This window comes from Gregarina niphandrodes (genome assembly GCF_000223845.1).
Source record: "Gregarina niphandrodes unplaced genomic scaffold scaffold00020, whole genome shotgun sequence".
Lineage (NCBI taxonomy): Eukaryota > Apicomplexa > Conoidasida > Eugregarinorida > Gregarinidae > Gregarina > Gregarina niphandrodes.
Window position 1 is genome coordinate 23,083 of NW_011645789.1, and position 18,796 is coordinate 41,878.

An 18,796-nucleotide genomic window follows, 5' to 3' on the forward strand; every position below is an offset into this window, starting at 1 on the left:
CGACCACTCCGGCCCCTGTTCCGCCTACGACCACTCCGGCCCCTGTTCCGCCTACGACCACGCCGGCCCCCGTTCCGCATACGACCACGCCGGCTCCTGTTCCCCCGTGCAACTGCGTACCCGGTGGGGTGGATTGTGCGTGCGCACCTGCCCTTTTGGTCAGAGTGAACAATCATCCCAAGAAGCTTAGCATCGATTACGAGAAGTAGAAATTTTTTTTTGTGAATGAGGAACTATTGATTTTAAGCTGTGTAGAGTGAATGGGGAATGATTTGATTGGTGTCCGTGGTGAGCGAGGAGAAGCGAGCGAGGGGCAGGACCCGGTAGAGTTAAATATTATTTTTGTGTGGCGTGAACCCTCTGCACCCTGACACCCCGCTCAGCCCTCGGGTCACAACCAGCTCAGCTGGCGGCAGCTACTGGACCTGGAGGGCTGTCCGGGGGGTCCAGATCACGACTGTGGGTGCCAAACTCACTCAGACACGGGAATCGAGACTCGTCAGATGTTTGGAGGAACGGGACGGGAGGCGAAGGTCAGCTGGGCGAAGCCACAGGCATCAGGTGGCGAGTAGCCTCCCGCCCGTCGTTCCGACGGAAGCGCCTAGTGTCCCTTCGGTTGTACAGTGTCCCTTCGATTGGGGAGGTCCTCGGAGGCGGAGATCGGGTCGGATCTCGTCGGGTGTGCTCGGGTCTATCGTTAGACTCGGGAGAAGTGTGGTGTCAGGCCGAGAAGAAGGTACTACGACAGAGTAAGTCGGTGGTTGGTTGCAAAGGGGTGTAATTGACTGGGCGTTGAAGCCGGCGGCGAAGGGCCGTAGTCGTTGGCGAGAGAGCCGTGCGGGCTTTGAGTACGTGAAGGAAGCAAGCCCCAGCCGCAACTGTGGAGTGGACATCCTCGGGGTACTTGCCGCGGTTGGGATGTCGAGTACGACCCGTTCGAGATTGATCTGGGCGGCGCGCGCAGGCTGCATGGAGCTGCGCGTAACGCTTCAGTGATCTGCGATGCCGTGGGACGAGTGTAGTTCTGGCAGCGACCCTACAGGGCCGGTCGCGGGGGTATGTTGAGCCGTGAGAATGTGGGACCGGGATCCGTGGGTCGCCTTCAGTTATTTTTGTATGGGGTGCTTTTGTATGGCACCCCGTTGAGCCCTCAGGTCACAGTCAATTCACTCGACCATTCCCGAGCAGATCAGATCAGAGCGGACTTGATGTCTCCTTGAGTTGGACTCAAGTTAATATATATATCAGGGTTAATTTTTCGTTGATGAAGTTCAGTGCTTGCGTATTCGGTGTTTTGGGAGCTGGAGCTTACGTGCCGGCGGTGGACCGGTTTTATCCGGAGAGTGCATGTGTCCCGCCTGAGGGTGGCGTTGTGGGTGACATAGCAGTGAGTTGTATCGAGAAAGAGAACAATGCGGCGAATGCGTTTACTTTGTTACATACCAATGTGACGGATGCGGCGGCGAACGCGAAGCCTGGTTGCGCTGATGACGAAAAGCGTGTGTTTGCATATGGTCCTTATGCGAACTACATGTTGACGGGGGAGGGTGTGAATGCCACTACGTATCCACTGGGGCCTTATAGTGTGTTGGTGGCGAACGTTGATGTGAACAACCTTGAGAATAACTCTGCCGAAGATGAGGAGACTGCACCGTGCGACATTACTCTGTGGGTCATCGCCAAGGGGACCGCTTGCCCTGACGCGAAGGACACTGCTAACCAATACAAATACTCTACGCTGAAGGATGTGGACGATGGTGAGAAGGACACTGAGACCTGGCAGTACAGCATTATGGACGGCCCACTTGTCGCGGCCAATGGTGACGCCTGGTTCTGGTACGCGGACATCACCAAATGCGTCAGCTCAGCAAGCGTTCGCCCCAACGTCTACTTCAGACAAGCCATCGTCGGGACGGCTGGAGCGGGAAACCAGAGTGGCGCGACCGCCGCATTCGTTACAGCACCCCTTCTCGCGACTGCAGCCCTGGCCGCGCTCTACCTCTGAGCGGCCTTTTTGAACGGTCGCAACCCGGTTCGAACCCCGGCTAGACCACCAGCGTGTGCGACCACCAGCCTGTGCGACCACCAGCGTGTGCGACGACAGTGGGTTTGCCAGAAATGGCGGCGATTGTGGGTTTGCCACAAAGTTTGAATTAGCTGTCTGGCCAGTTGGCTTCTAGCCGTCCGTACATCCGTTTAGGCCAGCGGATTGGATGGTAGAAGTGAAGCTTCTGTGTAAAAGTTTTTTTAAGGCAGTTTTAGAAAGAATGGTGTGTGTATATAATTAGGCGCCGTGTGTGTAGTAGACCGCGCGGCCTGTGAGCATTGGGTGGGTGCCCTGTTCCGTTTCGGTCGGGCTGAGAGGTCTGGCTAAAAGAGGGTCGAAGGGGGGCGGTGCGTGTGCACGCACGCCCACCCGGTCGACCAATGGCAGCCTCTACTCCCCAGGTTGATTAGTTTGTCATTGCTAGCTAGGCGTGGGCGAGATATCGTCCTTTTTTGAGGAGTTCTGCGTTGTTCTGTAGCGGCAGGATGAGACCGTGATAGACCCGCGTCGTCCGCTTGTTCCGCGACGCCCCCACCGGCGACGAAGCAATTGTCGCCGCAGCCGCCGCCTTGACGGTAGATGCTTGTTTCGAAATCCACTTCATCGTCGCATTGCCCTCGTCCGATGCATCCACACTACCGGCGCCAGTATTGGCGCCAGCATTGGCGCCAGCATTGGCGCCAGCATTGGCGCCAGCATTGGCGCTGCTACTCTTCCCAGCGCCGGCGACCAGCGAGACGCGGTCGTGTTGGTAAAGTGCCGTGGCAATTGCGCACCAGTCGTCGTGGGACTTGCGCACCTCGCGAATGAGCGTTACCGCCCGACCGGGGAGCGAGAGGCCAGTGGTGGTGAGGACTTGTTCGGCCTTGACTGCGGCGCGCGGCGTGCCTGTACCACTGGCGCCGAGCGCACGAATGCTGGAGGCGCTGCTGCTGACCAAGCCCGTGACGAAGCCGAGTCCGCTGTGGTGCGTGCCGCCGCCCTTGGAGGTACCTGCACTGGACTCGTCTTGTTTAGCCTCAACGGGGCGGCAAGCATCGGAGTCGGTGTTGTGTGGCAAGAGTCTACGCTCCACGGTGTTCAGGTAATGTGCCACGGGCATAACGACGTCTAGACAGAACTTGTAATTGGATTCGAACCATTTATTAGCGCCGAGCGACTGGAGACCCAAAGGTTCGCACAGAGGCAATGCGTAGTCCGCTTCCCAGTGACGTTGTGCGTAAAGTTCGACATAATATGCAATGGCCCAGTCCAGCATCATAACGGGGTTATTAAGTATGAGGTAGCTGAGGTCTGCGGCCTTCAGAACTACTGATGCCAGATCACGTACAGCGGGCTTGCTTTTCCGGACTAGGTCCAGGAGCGCAGCGCCCTTCTTATTCACCTTTTTGATCTTGCTCAATGTGTCGTGAGCAGCTTGCATGACGCGGTGATGATCCTGTATGTCTGTCCACAGGATGCACTGCACGATCAAGGATCGAAGTTCCGTTGCCTGTGTCCGCTCCCCAGCACCCGCGACTCGGCCAGGTAGCCAGCCTTGCTGCCGTAGTAATTGCAGCAGATAGGCGGCATGGTAGTTTTCTAACACGTGCTTGTCATTATACAACGTCGCCAATGGATGGTCACACTTTATGAATAGACTGCCACCCTTGCCCGGATGTCCAATGTCATGTCCTGCCGAAGCCAGCACAAAGGCGCCTCGCTCGCGCCAACTTAGACACTCCCAAACACCACACATCTGTGCGATCTCAACTGCGTGATGTACCACCATCGTCGCATGTCCAATGTGATGATACGGTACTCGGTTATACCGAACACACATTTCCAACATTAGCCGCTCTGCCACCACCGCAGACGGTCCCTGCACATCGGCCGCAACAATCGGCAACAGGTACCGCAGCCCCACCGCCACGAACTGCTCCTCCCGCCGTCCCCCCTCACCCACTTTCTCTCCCAGTTGAACGCTCGGATTCGAACCAACGCTGGGAATCGAACCCACGATCGAACTCGGGGCCACGATCGGAGGTGTCGCACTCCACTCCGACCCGCCCCCGCGCCCGGAACCTCCATCGCGCGACCCCGAACCCGTCCGCAAGACTACTCTCGAGGGCCTCCGCGGCAGCCGGTTGTTTTCACTTCCGCTCCGCAGTCGGTCACTTCCGCTCGGCAGTCGTTCGGCCGACAAACGTTCGGTGGAGGACGAGGAGGCCTTGAGGTAGGCTATTCCGCCGCTGCCCTCTGCCAACGCAAACGCGGATTCACCCGCTGGCGAAGTCATATTCCGGGCTGCTTCGAATCCCAGCAGTTTCGCCTGTGAGAACTTATCCTTAGATCGGCCTGGAGAGGGGTCTGTCAGGTCAAGCATAACCTGTCGACAGCGCCGAACTCGCTCTTGCAAAAGCGCCCGTGGCAAGTTACCCAGACCTTCGCAGCCCGCGAAGTCCCGCACGGCCTCCGAGGAGCCGTCGTCATTCGGAGAACGACCCGGCTCCGTCCTGCCCGAACCACCACCCAGTGTGCCCGGTGTCAATGAATCCGGGGCCGGTGTACTCTCCTCCAAATAAGTCAAGACCCGCGGCCTCAAAGCCTGGGCCCGTCTGGTAAAGCCGACAGCACTCCGGGGACCCGCTTCAAGCGCTACAGACTCTTCGTTCAAAGCCCGAAAGGCCTGCGACCAGCTTTCAGGAAACGTCTCGTTAGCCATGCCCCACAACTTCCCGAATCGTACCTGGGGCGCGGGCGGGCCATTGGGAACGCCCTCCTACCACAAACACCCTTTAGTGCGCTGGTCGAACCGGTGTTCGAACCCAAGGATCGAGCACAGGGCTCGAACCCAGGGATCGAGCACAGGGGTCGAGCCCAGGGGTCGAACCGCCGGGGGTTGGGGATCAAGACCGGGCGGGTATTGGGGGCTGGATCTCCCCCAGGACCAAAACCGGGAACTGGTCAGGGGGACTGGTCAGGTCTCGGGGACTGGGGGCCGGGACAGGGGGAATCTCACTGATCTGAGCGGTAACCGATCTGGGGTGGTGACGAAGTCCTCGCTGGTCAGTTCCACGGAGCTGTCGTCCGCCCGCATATTTTTTGATATGGCTACAAGATGGCTGGCGGTCTTGTTGTTGGCGGTGGCAGGGGCGGCGTTGGATGACGTCTTGTTGATGGACGACGCAAACTTAGACGCTGCACACCAGGGTGCAGCGAACCTTATGAATTTGCCGGTGGTTCCCAAGGCGCTTGTTACGCCCTTCACCACCTCCTTCATCACCTCCTACCTGCTGATCATCGTCAGCGAGATTGGCGACAAGGTAACAGGCTGTGTCATCCCTACCCTTGTGGTTAACCCTACCCTTGCCTTCACTTTCGGGGGCTGAGACCATACCCCTCCTCGGTAGACCTTTTTCATTGCGGCGATTCTGTCTATGAAGCGTGGCGGCCGTGTGACGTTTGCAGGCGCGGCGTCGGCCTTGGCGTTGATGACAGTGTTGTCTGCATCGGCAGGTCGTGTGCTACCAGCGTTGGTGGACCCTCGTTTTACGCACTACGCTAGTGTGGCTCTGTTTGCGTGTTTCGCTGTCAAGTTGTTATGGGAGGGTTACAACATGGTTTCGGGTGAGGTGAGTGGAGAGTTAAAAGAAGTGGAGTTGGCGTTGGCTGACCGTCAGGCGCTGGCTGACCGTCAGCCAGAGCAGGATGCTGATGAGTTGGCAGATTCTATGGAGAAGGGGCTGGCGGATGTTATGGATGAGACCCCTGGCCCTCTTGTTGCGTCCACGACCTTATTAGGGCCATCCGTAAATCACGATGGCGAGGACTTGGCTGGAAGTCGTCCCGGTAGTGCCCGCCCCGGCGTCATCGAAGCTGCAGCCTCGAAGCTCACTTCCGTTGCCAGCCCCACGGTACGAAAAAAGGCTCGTGAAGTGTTCCGCCATGCATTCTTCAGTGCTGCATTCACCGAAGCTTTCACCATGACCTTCGCAGCCGAGTGGGGTGACCGCTCACAGGTCGCAACACTCGCACTTGGCGCCACCAAAAACATCTGGGGCGTGAACCTAGGCGGGGTTTGTGGTCATCTCTCGTGCACAGGACTAGCCGTCCTTTCAGGTGCCATGATCGGAAAAAGACTTAGTGAAAAATCTATTACTATCACAGGCGGAATTACCTTCCTTGCCTTCGCAGTAGCAGGCCTCTTCCTCGAATTCTAATAGGTCCTCCAATACGTCCTCTAATGTGTCCTAGGACGACTGCTACTCTGTCTTGGAATTACTCATGTCCTGGAACCACGTTACGGAGATGGACCACGTTAAGCCGGAACTACAACTCCAGACCATCATGGATCCTACCTATCGGAATCTGCACGGATCCTACTCTGGCTAGTAATGAGTTGCTTCCAGCTCCTTTTAGCACTAGTACCGTTGCTCCTTGCACCTGAATTAATATTTTTACAAACACTGATGAGTAAAGACGAATTCGAAATAGGACGAGAGTGGAGAAAGACATACAAAGGGTTCTTGTATCAATTTCAAGGTAAGCCTGCCTTTACGTCTCGCTAGTATCGGTGTCAGAGTATCGCTAGTATCGGTGTTTGGTTGCATACAAGGGTTGCATATAAGGGTTGCTCATCAGGTGATTTTTGGCGTGCATACTATCAGCGCATACTGTTTGCGGCTGCCTACTTCGCGTTGGGTTATCTTATTGTATGGTTTTTTGCCGACCCGGGGGCGAGCAAACGACGGTCATGGATTTTGTCTCTGCTCGATTCTTCCGTATTGGCGATGGGTTCGATTCCCTGCGTTGTCGATTGGATATCTTCCCTCATCTCAGCCGCGCGCGGGAAGATAGCGATGCCTGGGGAGTCCTGGTCAGAGAAGCTCTTGAGTGGTGTACCGTACACTGACACTTTGTGTCTCGTGTTCTACACTCACCTCTGGCTAGATCTTATCGCCAGTTTCCTTTTCTTCCGGGAACACATGGACCTTCTTGCCGGATGGATCCATCACATCTGCTACATTTTGATCGTCTCTCACTCACTCTACCACCACTGGACATGTAAGTCGCCAACATATATAAGCCGGTCCCCGATTATCCTCCTACCCATTTCCCAGCGCGTGTGTGTGCTACCCCAGCGCGTACGTCTTTGTTCAGATGGATTGGCACTTGTTTTTATCGAGGAGATTCCGACGTTTGTGTTGGCTCTAGGTTCAGTGAGTCCTAGACGTTTCCGTTCAGAAAGTGTTTTCGGTTATACCTTCTTGGTGTTTCGAGTCGTTTGTCACGCAGTGCTTACAGTGTTACTTTGTGTGAAAATAAAGGATCATTATTTCATCAAAAGCATCACCCTTCTGGCTATGGGCTTACATGCTCACTGGTTCATGGGTTGGGTTAACAGACAGAAGCGACTGCAACGGTTCAAGAGGTATGCATCCTCTCGTATCGCGTCAGGTCTATTGCTGCCTCCGTCCAGTAGTCTGGAAGCTATGGGTCAGACAAAAGGTCATGCGCACCCGTCACCGGATCGACTGGAGATGGTGGGCTCACAACTCCCTTCTCCCGGCGACGAGGAGACTGCTCCTCTCTCACCTCATAGACAAAGTTCCCTCACTCGTGAGACAGCAGGTGGTATTAATGCTGGTGAAGATAATCTCCGAGGCATTGTTCGCCAGTTCACCTTGACCGAAGGAATCACTAACCATGAACTCTTCTCGGCACACTCACTCAACGGACATATCGACGCTGGCGACGAAGGGCCCGAAGAAGTTTTACAGGAATTGGGCAGCACCGAAAAGCTAGAGGGCACTGCCAAATTTGCAGAATAAATGATCGTCTTTCTGGAGTCAGAGGCTAACACACGCCACGGGCAGCCTGGGACCGTAGCTCTTGCCCAACAAACCGAAACCCCTGCTAGTACCGAAACGCCTGCTAAAGAGGTGGCTGTCGGGGACGCCAAGGGAACTGTCGGGGAGGCGGCTGTGGAGGACACTAAGGAAGCGATCGAGAACGCTAATGCTCAGGACAATGGTCGGCTTATACTGCTTTGGACTCCACGGATAACAGAATCACTAGTAAGGCATGTTGATCCGAGGGGCCGGGTTCCGAGGGGGGGCCGGGTTCCGAGGGGGGGCCGGGTTCCGAAGGGGGGGTTGTGTTCAGAGATGTAATGTCTTCTTAGGGGAGCCAACACTTCGCGTTGGAAGATGACGTTAAGCTCCGGGGAGAGATGGAAACGGAAGGTGCGGAAGCGACTGGTGCGGAAGCGGTCCGACGATATTGGCTTAAAGTTGAACGTTCCGGGGTGACGGTTTTCGAGTGCAGTTTTTCTAATGCAGAAGACGGAGAAATATGGGTGTCGACACTGCTCCAGATGATTGATGAACTGAAAGGGGATGAAGATGCTGTGATGTTGACTACTGACCCGGGACCGTTAAGGACAATTGAAATACCACATCGACCCATGGCTATTACGTCGCTTACAACTCAGGAGAATTTATTGAGTTTGCTTTCTGATGAGGAGGCTGTCCAAGAACTCTTTTCGCTGTTACCGGAATCCTTAAGGAATTTGGATTCCCTTCGAAGAATATTCAAATGCTCTGCTTTCAATAACGCAGGTCTGGAGCTTACGCAGGCGATGTACGGTGGAGATGCTCCGGCTCTCTTTCTTTCTCTTGGTTTGACTTTTAATCCCCTAATGGATCGTAATTTCGCACCCACTTTCGCCCCTATACTGAGCACAAGACGCGCGCGTCTTCACGCACGGGTGTGCGACTTTCATGCACGGGTGTGCGACCTTCACACACGGGTGTTACATTCGGGTTACAACCATCGTTTTTTCCGTAGCTGTTGAGGGTTTAGTTGATGGTTTATCTGTGCAGAATCATTCGTCGGTTTGATGACGACCTTTGCTGCAGGCTGCTGGGGCTAATAGTGAGAGCACGAGGGAGAACATGGAGGCGTCTACAATAGTGTTTGTCGCCTTTATGTCGTGGGTAGAAGCCCGGCTGGTAGAACTCTTCACTCGGAGCTCCCCGGGCAGCATTTCTACCGGAACGATCTCGCTTTCGGATGTGAATAATTGCTCCATCCGATCAGGCTCGATGACTATGGAACTCTCAAGGTCCGAATTCGGCACTACCCGGCTCGCTACCGGACGTGTGGAACTAAACAGTTTTTGAACCACCGTGGACCGCAACGCCACTGGCTCCTGCGGTAACGGGGCGGGGGGACTCGCCAACGCGCCATCGGCCGGCCCATCCACAGTGGCTCCGTCCTCTGCAGGTCCTTCAGCGGTAGGTCTCTCCACGGTAGGCCGTTCCGCGGACGCGTTCTCCGGCACCAACGGTGCCGACGGCTCACCCCAGGGCGGGGAGGGCTTTCCAGAAGGCGGGCTTCCTAAGGGCGAGGACGCTATTTCGGCCAATGGAAGTCGTATCTCGTGGGCCGTAACGTTCCCGATGCCAGACGCGACTGTGCCGTCCATCAGTCGATCTACCATTGAGTTCGGAAGCAACCAGTTCGGGGATGCCAGTGGGTCGAGCAGTGACTGATTACCAACAGCCGATTGTGCTGCCACGTTCCCGATTGGCTGTTCATTCTCGGAGTCGGGTCCCTGGTTAAAGAAGTTCGTTTTCGCAGCGCCGACAGAGGAGATCTGAGGAATGAACACGATGTCGTCGTCTGACTGAAAGTCGGGTTGGCCGTCGAGCGGCTGACGCAGACCGTCAATTCGCGTGAGGGTGTCCATCTGCGCAAGAGGGTCCATTTGCGCGAGAGGGTCCATTTGCGCGAGAGGGTCCATCTGCGCAAGAGGGTCCATTTGCCCGAGAGCGTCCAGCTGAGGGAAACATGATGGGGGAAAGACACCTTGGGGGAAGCCAGTTTGGGGGAAGCCAGTTTGGGGGAAGCATGGCTGCTCGTCCGACGGAAGGTCCTGCACGAAGGAGGCGATCCGATCCTCAAAGGAAAGAGAAGGCTGCGAGACCTCGCAGCATTGTTCCGTCGTTTTCTTCCGGCGCAAAGGCTCTTTGGAAGCATGAGGTGGCAGGCTGGAGACCTGCGGCAAAAGGCTGGAGACTTGCGGCAACAGGTCCCTTCCTGTCTCCTTCAGCTCCCTTTGGTCCTTCCCTACTCCTGTCTCTTTCGCCTCCCTTCCTCTTTCCTTCGTATGCTCCGTCTGCAGGTTCCCACATACCTCACTCGACAAAACCTTCTCAAGGCCCCTCGGCGGACGCCGGGCTTCCTCACCCTCAGTCTTAGTCGCAGTCATCGTTGTAACGAAGTGTGTCTCGGATGGGGTCCCAGAAGGGTTTTTGACGACACGGCCTGCAGCCGCGGTGGGCGATTTGGAAGGAGAGGGAGACTTGGACGAACGACGCAGGAACCGTGCGGGACGGGTAGGCCAAGGTTCATCATCTTCCAGGAACACCGGTTCCAAGTCGGTTCGCCGGCTTTTGCCAGGCGGCGTCCTAGGCTCCGCCGGCGACCGGCTGTGGGTCAGCATCTCCAACTGCGAAATGGCCGACTTCACTCGAGACCTGGGTCGCGTCGTCTCGCCCTCGGCCGATGGCACGTTGTCCGTGACCAATCGACTTAGGCCACCAACCACCGGCTGCTCATCTAGCTCCGGTGCCGGTACGCAAACACCCGGTGCCGTCAGGTTCGCCCCCTCCTCTCGCTCTTCACTCACCTCTTCGCTCACTCGCACCACTAGGACCTGCAACGGGATCTCCGGGGCCCCCGTCCGGTCCAAAGGCTCTGATCCGTGCAGAAGCTCCGATCCGTCCAAAACTACCGCTCGGTCCCGAGATGCCGATCCGCCCTCCTCAGTAGAGGCCTCTGCTCCGGGCCCTTCATGGCACCGCCAAGCAGGTCGCGCGTCAGCAGACTGCGCGTCAGCAGACCGCGCGTCAGCAGACTGCGCGTCAGCAGACCGCGCGTCAGCAGACCGCGCGTCAGCAGACTGCGCGTCAGCAGACTGCGCGTCAGCAGACAGCGCGTCATTCCCTCCTTCGACCAACGCTTCACCGCCCAACGCTTTATCACCCGGCACTCCACCACCATCAGGTCGTGGGTTCGACGCCGCATCGTCGACTGACATCTCCGGCGCCGCAGATGCCTCCTGCATAGGAATGTGTGCAGCGCCGTCGCAAACAGCAACAGCGTCCGCGCCGTCGCCGGGGATTATTACACCAAGTTGTTCGTAGGCCAGCTGTTCCGACATAGCGTGTCCCCATGCCGGCTCACTCGCTTCCGGATCTTTTGCTTCCAGGTCTTTCAATTCTGTCTTTCCCATCTCTTCCCGTTTCACCTCTTCCGATACCACATCCTTAGCGTCCGGCTCTTCCGAGACCACCTCTTTTGCTTCCGCCATTTTCCGTTCAGCCTCGTTGAAGGGCACTTGGGTATCATCACGACCAAACTCTTGCCCCCAATTATTACGTTCTAACAGACGTGATTCTGAGTGATGATCAGACTGGCAATCCGACTGGTCTGATTCGGTGGGCCGGTGCAGAGAGTCGGGAATTGACGTGGGCCCGGGACCGAATAGGGAAAGCGCAAGCAAGGGCGGCGCAGACGAGGAGCAGCGCGACACCATTTCAGCCCGCACTCGAGGCAACTCGCCAGATCCAGAGCCGGTCTCTGGAGAACCGATGTCTGGGCGGGACCCTTCTGGTTCGAACCCTTCTGGTTCGAACCCTTCTGGTTTGGACCCTTCTGGTTCGAACCCTTCTGGTCTGGGCCCTTCTGGCTTGGGCCCTTCTGGAGACGACGTTTCTAGGCCTATCGAACCAAGACCTTCCGCGGAAGCCGCTACTGGAGTCTCGGGTCGGCCGCTTTGGGCGACCGGGTCAGCCATGTGCGAATCCGGGTTCGCTGCAGCCTGGGACGAGCGGGGAGTAATGGGTGAGAGAGTCTGATTGCTTGAAGATGCCGAGGGCGATATGACCAACGACGAGCCGTCCTTCTCTTGGGCCGACGAGTCCATAGAGGGAAACGGACACAGAGGATGAACCTCGTCCTCCGACGCCGCCTCCACTCGGATCGCCTGGGTGACCGGGACGGTCTCGTTCACCCGGTCTACGTCCGGACTCAGACGCAAGTCGCTTCCCCCGTCCTCCGCGGTTCCTGCCGCCCCTTCTTCCGCGCCAGCCCCCCGGTCCTCCGAATCCGTCGGCGTAGGCTCAGGAGCTAAGGTGCCGTGCCTTAAACACTCAACAAAAGGGGTCTCCGCGGACGTTGGCTCTGGCTCCTCAGAGGACGGCTCCTCAGAGGGTGGCTCGTGGAGGGGACCTTCGTTCGCAGGTGGAATTCTATCGCTTGTAACCCCATCCGTGACGCTTGGTCTGAGGTCTTCCGGCCCCAGGTCCTCCGGCCCTGGGTCCTCTCGTGGCAGGTCATTTGGTCCCCGGTCTTGTAGTCCCAAGCCCTCGGGTATTATCTCTGGCCCTAGGTCTTGTGGGCGTGAGCCCTCCGGCACCAAGACCTCGGGCACTTGGACCTGGAGTGCCAGGTGCTCAGTCACCAGGACTTGGGGTGCCAGGCCCTGGGGTACCAAGTCCTCGGGTACTGGGACCTCAGGCGCTGGATCCTCGAGTGCTGCGTCCTCAAGTACTGGGTTCTCGGGCCCCAGGTCCTCGGGATCTGGGTGCTCGGATCCAAGAAAAACCGGTCCAAGGTCCTGTGTTCCTAGGTCCTCTGGTGGCAGGTCATTTGATCCCACGTCTTGTGGTCCAAGGTCCTGTGTTCCTAGGTCCTCTGGTGGCAGGTCATTTGGTCCCAGGTCTTGCGGTCCAAGGTCCTGTGTTCCTAGGTGCTCTGGCGGCAGGTCATTTAGTCCCAGGTCCTGTGGTCCAAGGTCCTGTGTTCCTAGGTGCTCTGGCGGCAGGTCATTTGGTCCCAGGTCTTGCGGTCCAAGGTCCTGTGTTCCTAGGTGTTCTGGCGGCAGGTCATTTGGTCCCAGGTCCTGTGGTCCAAGGTCCTGTGTTCCTAGGTCCTCTGACGGCAGGTCGTCTGGTTGCAGGGGATACTCAGGGACCAAATCCTCGTCCAGTTCGACCGTGCCAAAAGTAGGCGGTGTGTCTCGAAAGACCAGCGCCGAGGACGTGACGGCCTCGGCAGACGGGACACCTTCCAAACAAAACCGCCCTTCACTCGTTGAGGAGGAGACTCTGAGTCCATGGCGGCTGTCCTGACTTGAGCGCTGCCGGTCTCCACGACGGTCTTGGCCAAGGTCGAAGCCAGAAGTATTGAAGCCCGGAGCCGGTCGGCCGTGAGAGCTGGGGTCTGAAGAGAGCGCGGAAGATGACGAAGAGGTCTTGGAGTCCCTGCGTAGTTGGCCTGGAATTTGTGATCTGGTCAGCGGTCGCCGATGTTCCAGAAACGGAGAAGGGGGGTAGAGAGGTGGTGGGAAACTAATGGGTGAGAACTGGAGCTGAGATGCGTGCTCGTCGGCTGACGAGGACGAGGAGGACGGTTCAGGGGAGGAGGAGGAGGAGAGGTCCACTGCCCCCGAGTGACCAGCTCCAGTCGCGGGCGCATTGTGAGTAACGAGCCCTTCTGACTTGGTTGGCTCCGGCGGGAGGGCCCACCCGCCGGGCAGTTCGTCTGCAAACGACATCGGCCGAATTCGGGGTTCATCGAACGAAGCAAACGGCGAGTCCACCACGTTCGGCTGGGAGGCACCCGACTGGACCTGAGCCAATTCGCCTTCCGCCTGCACCGCCGGGAACTCAGGCGTATTCGGCACCAACGATGCCGAACCGGCACCTAATGACTCTTCCTCCAGCACCGATAGAAACACCCCTGCCGACGCTGCCTCAACGGCCGTGAGTACCACATCAGCCTCCTTCGGCCCAACCGCCTTCGGCGCAACCTCCGTCGGCCCAACCGCCTTCGGCGCAACCTCCGTCGGCCCAACCGCCTTCGGCGCAACCTCCGTCGGCCCAACCTCCGTCAGCCCAACCTCCGTCGGCCCAACCTCCGTCGGCATGCGTCCATTGAAATCGCCTGTTCCGGAAACTGCTTGGTGCAAAAGATCTGCTTGGAACGTCGTGGCTCTTTCCCGACCTGGAACCGCACGAAACTCCGCTCCGTCGTCCACGGGCCTGCCTTCTACGGGCCTACCTGCAACGGGGCTGGGTTCCGGAGACCTGACGTCCAAAGGATTTTTATCTCCAGAGTTCTCCTGGTCGTCGAGGAAGCCGTCGTTGTTGCTGGCCAGTCGGTCGGTTTCCGTCGCTGGGTAGAACATGTCGCTGCTGGGGAATGCAGCGGCGTCCTCTTCCATGGCCCGTCCCCAGTCCCAGTCCTCCCAGTCTGTTTGTTTCCGGTTAAGCATCCAGGGGGAAGACCCGTACCGGCTCCCAATACTGCCGCCAGACGACGAGACGCGCCGGCCCACCTGCGTGTCGTCCGCTGAACGTCTGCGCTGGGACCCGGTATCCGGTTCAGTACGGCCACTATTGGCAGGTTCTTCCCCGCGCTCAGGAGGGCCAGGACCCTCTAGTAGGGCGACTTTGGAATCCCGATTCGGACTCGTTCGGGGCTTGGCTGCATCAGCTTTGCCCCCCGACCCTCGTCCCGGAACTGCGCTGTCACGTACGGTGTCCAACGGGCCCGGCTCCAAAGGACCTGGTCCCAAAGGACCTGGTTCCAAAGGACCCGGCTCCAAAGGACCCGGTTCCAAACGGCTTGGCTCCGAAGGGCCCGGTTCCAACAGCTCCGGTTCCGGTTCCGAAGGCGCGGGTTCCGAAGGCGCGGGTTCCGAAGGCCCCGGTTCCCTTGACGAGGATGACGAGGATAGCTGTCGTGCGATTTCCTCCCTGACTTTTGAGAGTGCAACTTCCGCAGCCATGGCCGCCATTTTGATCTTCTGTGTCGCGTCCAAGGTTGTGCTGCCCGCGAGACTGCCCGACTTGGTGGGAACAGTCGACGCGACGAAGCCTGGGCCACGAAGGCCTGATGAGTTGGCCGGAATCTGAGAGCGGGCCGGCGCCGGGACCGGAGGGGTGGGCGCTTGGCCAGAGGGGAAGCTGAGGCTTGCGGTGGATCGTCTGACGGAGTTGATCTGATGTCTCGGTTCTGGTGTGGGGGTTTTAGGTTCCAGGTATTGATATTTGTGTTCCGTAGTCTCGAACCCGAAGTTGGAAGACTTGGTGTTGGATGGGGTTTTGATCGGTGTAAGGTGATTGCTTGGTGTCGTAGGGCGATTGCTTGGCGCCGTGTGGATGTTCCCCGACTTGGGTTGGATTGTCGCACTCGGTTTCAAAAGACGAGCCGGAGGTGTGTTGGTCGCCGAAAGTGGTGCTGTCGTCGAGGCTCTGATTTTCTCCGGTGCTGACGAGGTAAGAGGTAACGCGGACGGCTCGGCCGAGGCTGTCTGCTCAAAGCGCGATATAAACTCGGCCACCTTCCCTCGTGGAGGGGCCATGCTTGGGACATGCCGAAAAATCAGTCAAGACCAACCCAAACTGGGACCTTAAACTGGGAACTGTAACCAGCTCAAGGTCGATGGCCCAAGGTCGCTGGTTCGAAATCCCTCGGCGGACGCAGCCCAGGGGCTGAGCGGAAACAAAGCAGGCTGACTTATACTCAACCCCCAAACAACAAGTTCTGTAATTTAGAACATCAACGCGATTCAACACAGACACTGGAACGCCCGGCCGATAGTTACCACGTATATTCAAGCGACAAGAAAGGTGAAAAAGATTTTGCGTTTTAATAGAAACGGAAAAATAAAACTTGATCTTGATCACAGTTTGCCGTGATACCTTGACGTTATACCTTGCCGTAATACCTTGATTGAGCCTGGCCCAGCCTCCCCTCGCCTCAAACCAGGGTTTGGTGTCGCGTTCTGTTCTACTCTATTTGGAGAACACACGCACTTGTCCGTCCCGGGCACGCACTTGTCCGTCCCGGGCACGTCCCTTTTGTATCAGGTCGATTTTAGAAGGTTTCCCCCCGCCTGACCCCGATGGTTTCTCCTCCTTGTCCTGATCTACGACATAGTCTTCCTCCTTAGTATCCGCTCCGAATTCTTCCTCCTTCACACCTAAGTCGAACTCTTTCTCATTGACGAATTCCTTATCATCGATGAACTCCCCGACTTCAAATTCCTTTTCTGAGAGGTCAGCGTCGAACTCTTGTTCTGGGAGAGTAGCCTCGAATTCTTGCTCTGGGACGTCCATGTCGAATTCTTGCTCCGGCACCATCATGTCCATCTCCTCAAGTGGATCCAGATCTTCACTCAAAGTCTGTAAATCGTCATAGTCAGCGTCTCTAATGGGGTCGACTGGCTGGTCGACTGGTTGGTCGACTGGTTGGTCATCGAAAGCATCTACTGTAAACTCCCCGTCCAACAAGGTCGGAGCCGTTACATCGTCTGCCAGGGCGACACGAATACTGTCTGGTATATGGTCGAAATGCACAACAAGGTTGTTATCAACTTCTGCTGAGACCGGATCGGGGCAGTGGCCACTGTGACAGTCTAGATCAACCATCTTGATAATCGTGTGCAATCCTTGTAGTATCGTTTCCATCAAATTGTTGGCATCGTCATCTAATTCAAATACATAGCCACCTAGCTCCAGACTTAACTGCATGTATGCCGGCAAGATGTTCTTTTTGGTAATGAATACTGGCATAATATCTTTGTCCTGCAACAATGTCTTGACGCTTGCGACAGCGGGATAATCCATCACCTTGGTTTCCTTTCGTTCGTCATCACCCTGTTCTTGATCGTTACGGTATTTTTCGCCTGCTGGATAGTCTCCGGCTTCGTGGTAGGGACTGTCTGTGGTCAAGATGACAAACTTGAGGATTTGTTCGCCGGTCTGATACTGTGTACCATTTGTCCACCGAGTCCTTGACTGAGTCGCTTCCGCCATTGCGATGAGTTGACAGTCTTCAAAGTCGCCACCATCACGAGTGATGATGCGCCCCAATGCGTCTTCCACGTGCGCAACGTCGGACGTTAGTGGGTAGCGTAATCGGTAACAGTAGTCGACAGCGCTCCCGAACGGAGCTTCCGGTCGGTCGACGAAGGAAGCCAAACCCACGCGGGTATATCTGTACTCATTTTGTAAAGCCCGAAGAGCATCCGGAACCTGGCGCTTAATCTCCACCAGATCGGAAGCAAACGAGCCACTCACATCCTGGACGTACAATATCTCTAGACTATATTTCTTTGCAGCCGCCAAAGCGCAGGCTGTAATTAACAGTGATAAAGATCTCATCCCCAAAATTTCAATTGTATTTTCGTGCGTCAGTCCAACCTCCTCCCTTGGTCTGTCTGCCCGGACCTCCGTCTGTCTGTCTCCCCAGGTTGTCAGCCGCCACAAATAGGTGACCTGTCTGTGGATCTTGAGTGCATTGTGATGTCGGAATAAGTTGCGTTGGGGAGGTTTTTTGTAATGAACTTATGTGGGAGAACGGTGTATCCTGACGAAGCCAGTTACTTCTGGAGTGCTAAAGTGCTACTATGTCGTGGTAGAGAGGTAGATTTGGAAACATACGGACTGGTGGTGGAGAGTGTGGCGGAGGCATGTCGACGGTTGGGACAGCTGAAGGCGGAGCCGGAGTTGGCGGCATGCGTTCCGGACCCGCGCATCTCCGCGTTATTCCATAATGTGCCGCAGTTGACGTCGTCGGTTGCCTCTACGTACTGGATCGGTGTCTTGGTGGTCTTGGAGCCGCCGGCGGAGCACAAGTTGGCTCCCAAGACCGGCCCGGAGACGTTCTCGCAATTTCAAATTGACTGTTATCAGCGCGGGATCGAAAAGTGCGCAGTAATCATCCTCACTGCGGCAGAAAAGCCGAGCGCCGAGGAGCAGCGACTGCTGCACGAGGCGACGCAGACAGGGCTGCAGGCCCACCTCGTACCCAAGGCGTTTTGCGCGACCACTTCTGGCGCCGTCGGACGCGCTAGCACACGCGTGTCCGGCCTCAGTCGCGAAACCAGCACACGTCCCCAGCCTCCCGTCGGCACTGCGCTGCAGCCAATTGAACTCACGCCTTCCGCTGCCGCGGGCCTCGAGGCCCTCAGCCCCGCAACCGCTCGCAGCGGCGACGAAAATTGCTCTCCCGGGTCCGCCGCCGTCGCCGGTTCACCGCTGAGTCCCGAGGGCAGCGACAGCGGCCGAGATACCAGCGGTCGAGACCCGAACACCAGCTGCCGTGATACTGATAACACAAACGCCACCGGCAATAACGGCAGCGGCAGAGACGGGGGCAGTGGCAGAGACGGAATAGGGAGTAGTGGCGGAGACGGTGGTAGTGGCAGAGACGGTGCTGGGGCGAGTGCGTGGCTGGCTGTAGCACAGGAGTTGCGTGTGGCGGTGAACAAATTGTTGCTGGCACGATTGGATTGCGACGCGGTGGAGTTGTCTACGGCTGAGTCCTTGCGAGGGGAGGCGAAGAAGAAGACCGAAGCGCGTTTGAAGAAGCAGCGCGCGGAGTGTTGTCTCTTGTTGAAAGACGCGGGCGCGGCGCTCACATATGCGGCCTCAGCGTTGGAAGTCCAAAAGACCGCCGCTGCGGCCGCAGAACCCGTGGTCATCGCCCAGTGCCACGAGGTCATTGGCCTCGCCCTTGCGCTCTGGCGGCGTTCTGCCGCCGCGCGCGGAGCCGAAGGCACTGCACTGGTCGAAAGCTACGTGCGCGAAACGCTAAGTTTGCGCAAGGCCGCGGGCGCTGGCTTGCTCCAAATGCTAGGTCCGCAGCAGCCGAGCGAACTGGACGACCGTGCACGCACCAGCGCCG

The 18,796-nt window shown here is 57.4% G+C and overlaps 8 protein-coding genes across 8 annotated transcripts; 5 read left to right on the forward strand and 3 right to left on the reverse strand.

Moving 5' to 3' along the window:
* Window positions 1-1,264: 1,264 nt before the first annotated feature.
* GNI_097230 (hypothetical protein) lies at window positions 1,265-2,005 on the forward strand (the record flags this gene model as incomplete). The annotated part of the gene is made up of 1 exon (XM_011132737.1): window positions 1,265-2,005. The coding sequence occupies one exon, from the start codon at window positions 1,265-1,267 to the stop codon at window positions 2,003-2,005; it is 741 nt and encodes a 246-aa protein (XP_011131039.1).
* A 466-nt stretch (window positions 2,006-2,471) lies between these two features.
* Window positions 2,472-5,126, reverse strand: GNI_097240 (putative phosphodiesterase; the record flags this gene model as incomplete). Its single annotated transcript, XM_011132738.1, has 2 exons — window positions 2,472-4,808; window positions 5,082-5,126. 2 exons carry the CDS (start codon window positions 5,124-5,126, stop codon window positions 2,472-2,474), a joined length of 2,382 nt encoding a protein of 793 aa, XP_011131040.1.
* Window positions 5,127-5,136: 10 nt separating this feature from the next.
* On the forward strand, window positions 5,137-6,249 carry GNI_097250 (putative transmembrane protein; the record flags this gene model as incomplete). The annotated part of the gene is made up of 2 exons (XM_011132739.1): window positions 5,137-5,352; window positions 5,440-6,249. 2 exons carry the CDS (start codon window positions 5,137-5,139, stop codon window positions 6,247-6,249), a joined length of 1,026 nt encoding a protein of 341 aa, XP_011131041.1.
* Window positions 6,250-6,888: 639 nt separating this feature from the next.
* Window positions 6,889-7,860, forward strand: GNI_097260 (putative transmembrane protein; the record flags this gene model as incomplete). The annotated part of the gene is made up of 2 exons (XM_011132740.1): window positions 6,889-7,093; window positions 7,190-7,860. The coding sequence occupies 2 exons, from the start codon at window positions 6,889-6,891 to the stop codon at window positions 7,858-7,860; spliced, it is 876 nt and encodes a 291-aa protein (XP_011131042.1).
* GNI_097270 (ubiquitin carboxy-terminal hydrolase 37 receptor-binding site protein) lies at window positions 7,861-8,885 on the forward strand (the record flags this gene model as incomplete). The annotated part of the gene is made up of 2 exons (XM_011132741.1): window positions 7,861-8,106; window positions 8,214-8,885. The coding sequence occupies 2 exons, from the start codon at window positions 7,861-7,863 to the stop codon at window positions 8,883-8,885; spliced, it is 918 nt and encodes a 305-aa protein (XP_011131043.1).
* A 30-nt stretch (window positions 8,886-8,915) lies between these two features.
* Window positions 8,916-15,467, reverse strand: GNI_097280 (hypothetical protein; the record flags this gene model as incomplete). Its single annotated transcript, XM_011132742.1, has 1 exon — window positions 8,916-15,467. One exon carries the CDS (start codon window positions 15,465-15,467, stop codon window positions 8,916-8,918), a length of 6,552 nt encoding a protein of 2,183 aa, XP_011131044.1.
* A 433-nt stretch (window positions 15,468-15,900) lies between these two features.
* On the reverse strand, window positions 15,901-17,271 carry GNI_097290 (integrin beta; the record flags this gene model as incomplete). The annotated part of the gene is made up of 1 exon (XM_011132743.1): window positions 15,901-17,271. The coding sequence occupies one exon, from the start codon at window positions 17,269-17,271 to the stop codon at window positions 15,901-15,903; it is 1,371 nt and encodes a 456-aa protein (XP_011131045.1).
* Window positions 17,272-17,448: 177 nt separating this feature from the next.
* Window positions 17,449-18,706, forward strand: GNI_097300 (hypothetical protein; the record flags this gene model as incomplete). The annotated part of the gene is made up of 1 exon (XM_011132744.1): window positions 17,449-18,706. A coding segment is annotated over one exon (1,258 nt), but the record flags the coding sequence as incomplete, so codon positions are not given.
* Between the last annotated feature and the right edge of the window lie 90 nt (window positions 18,707-18,796).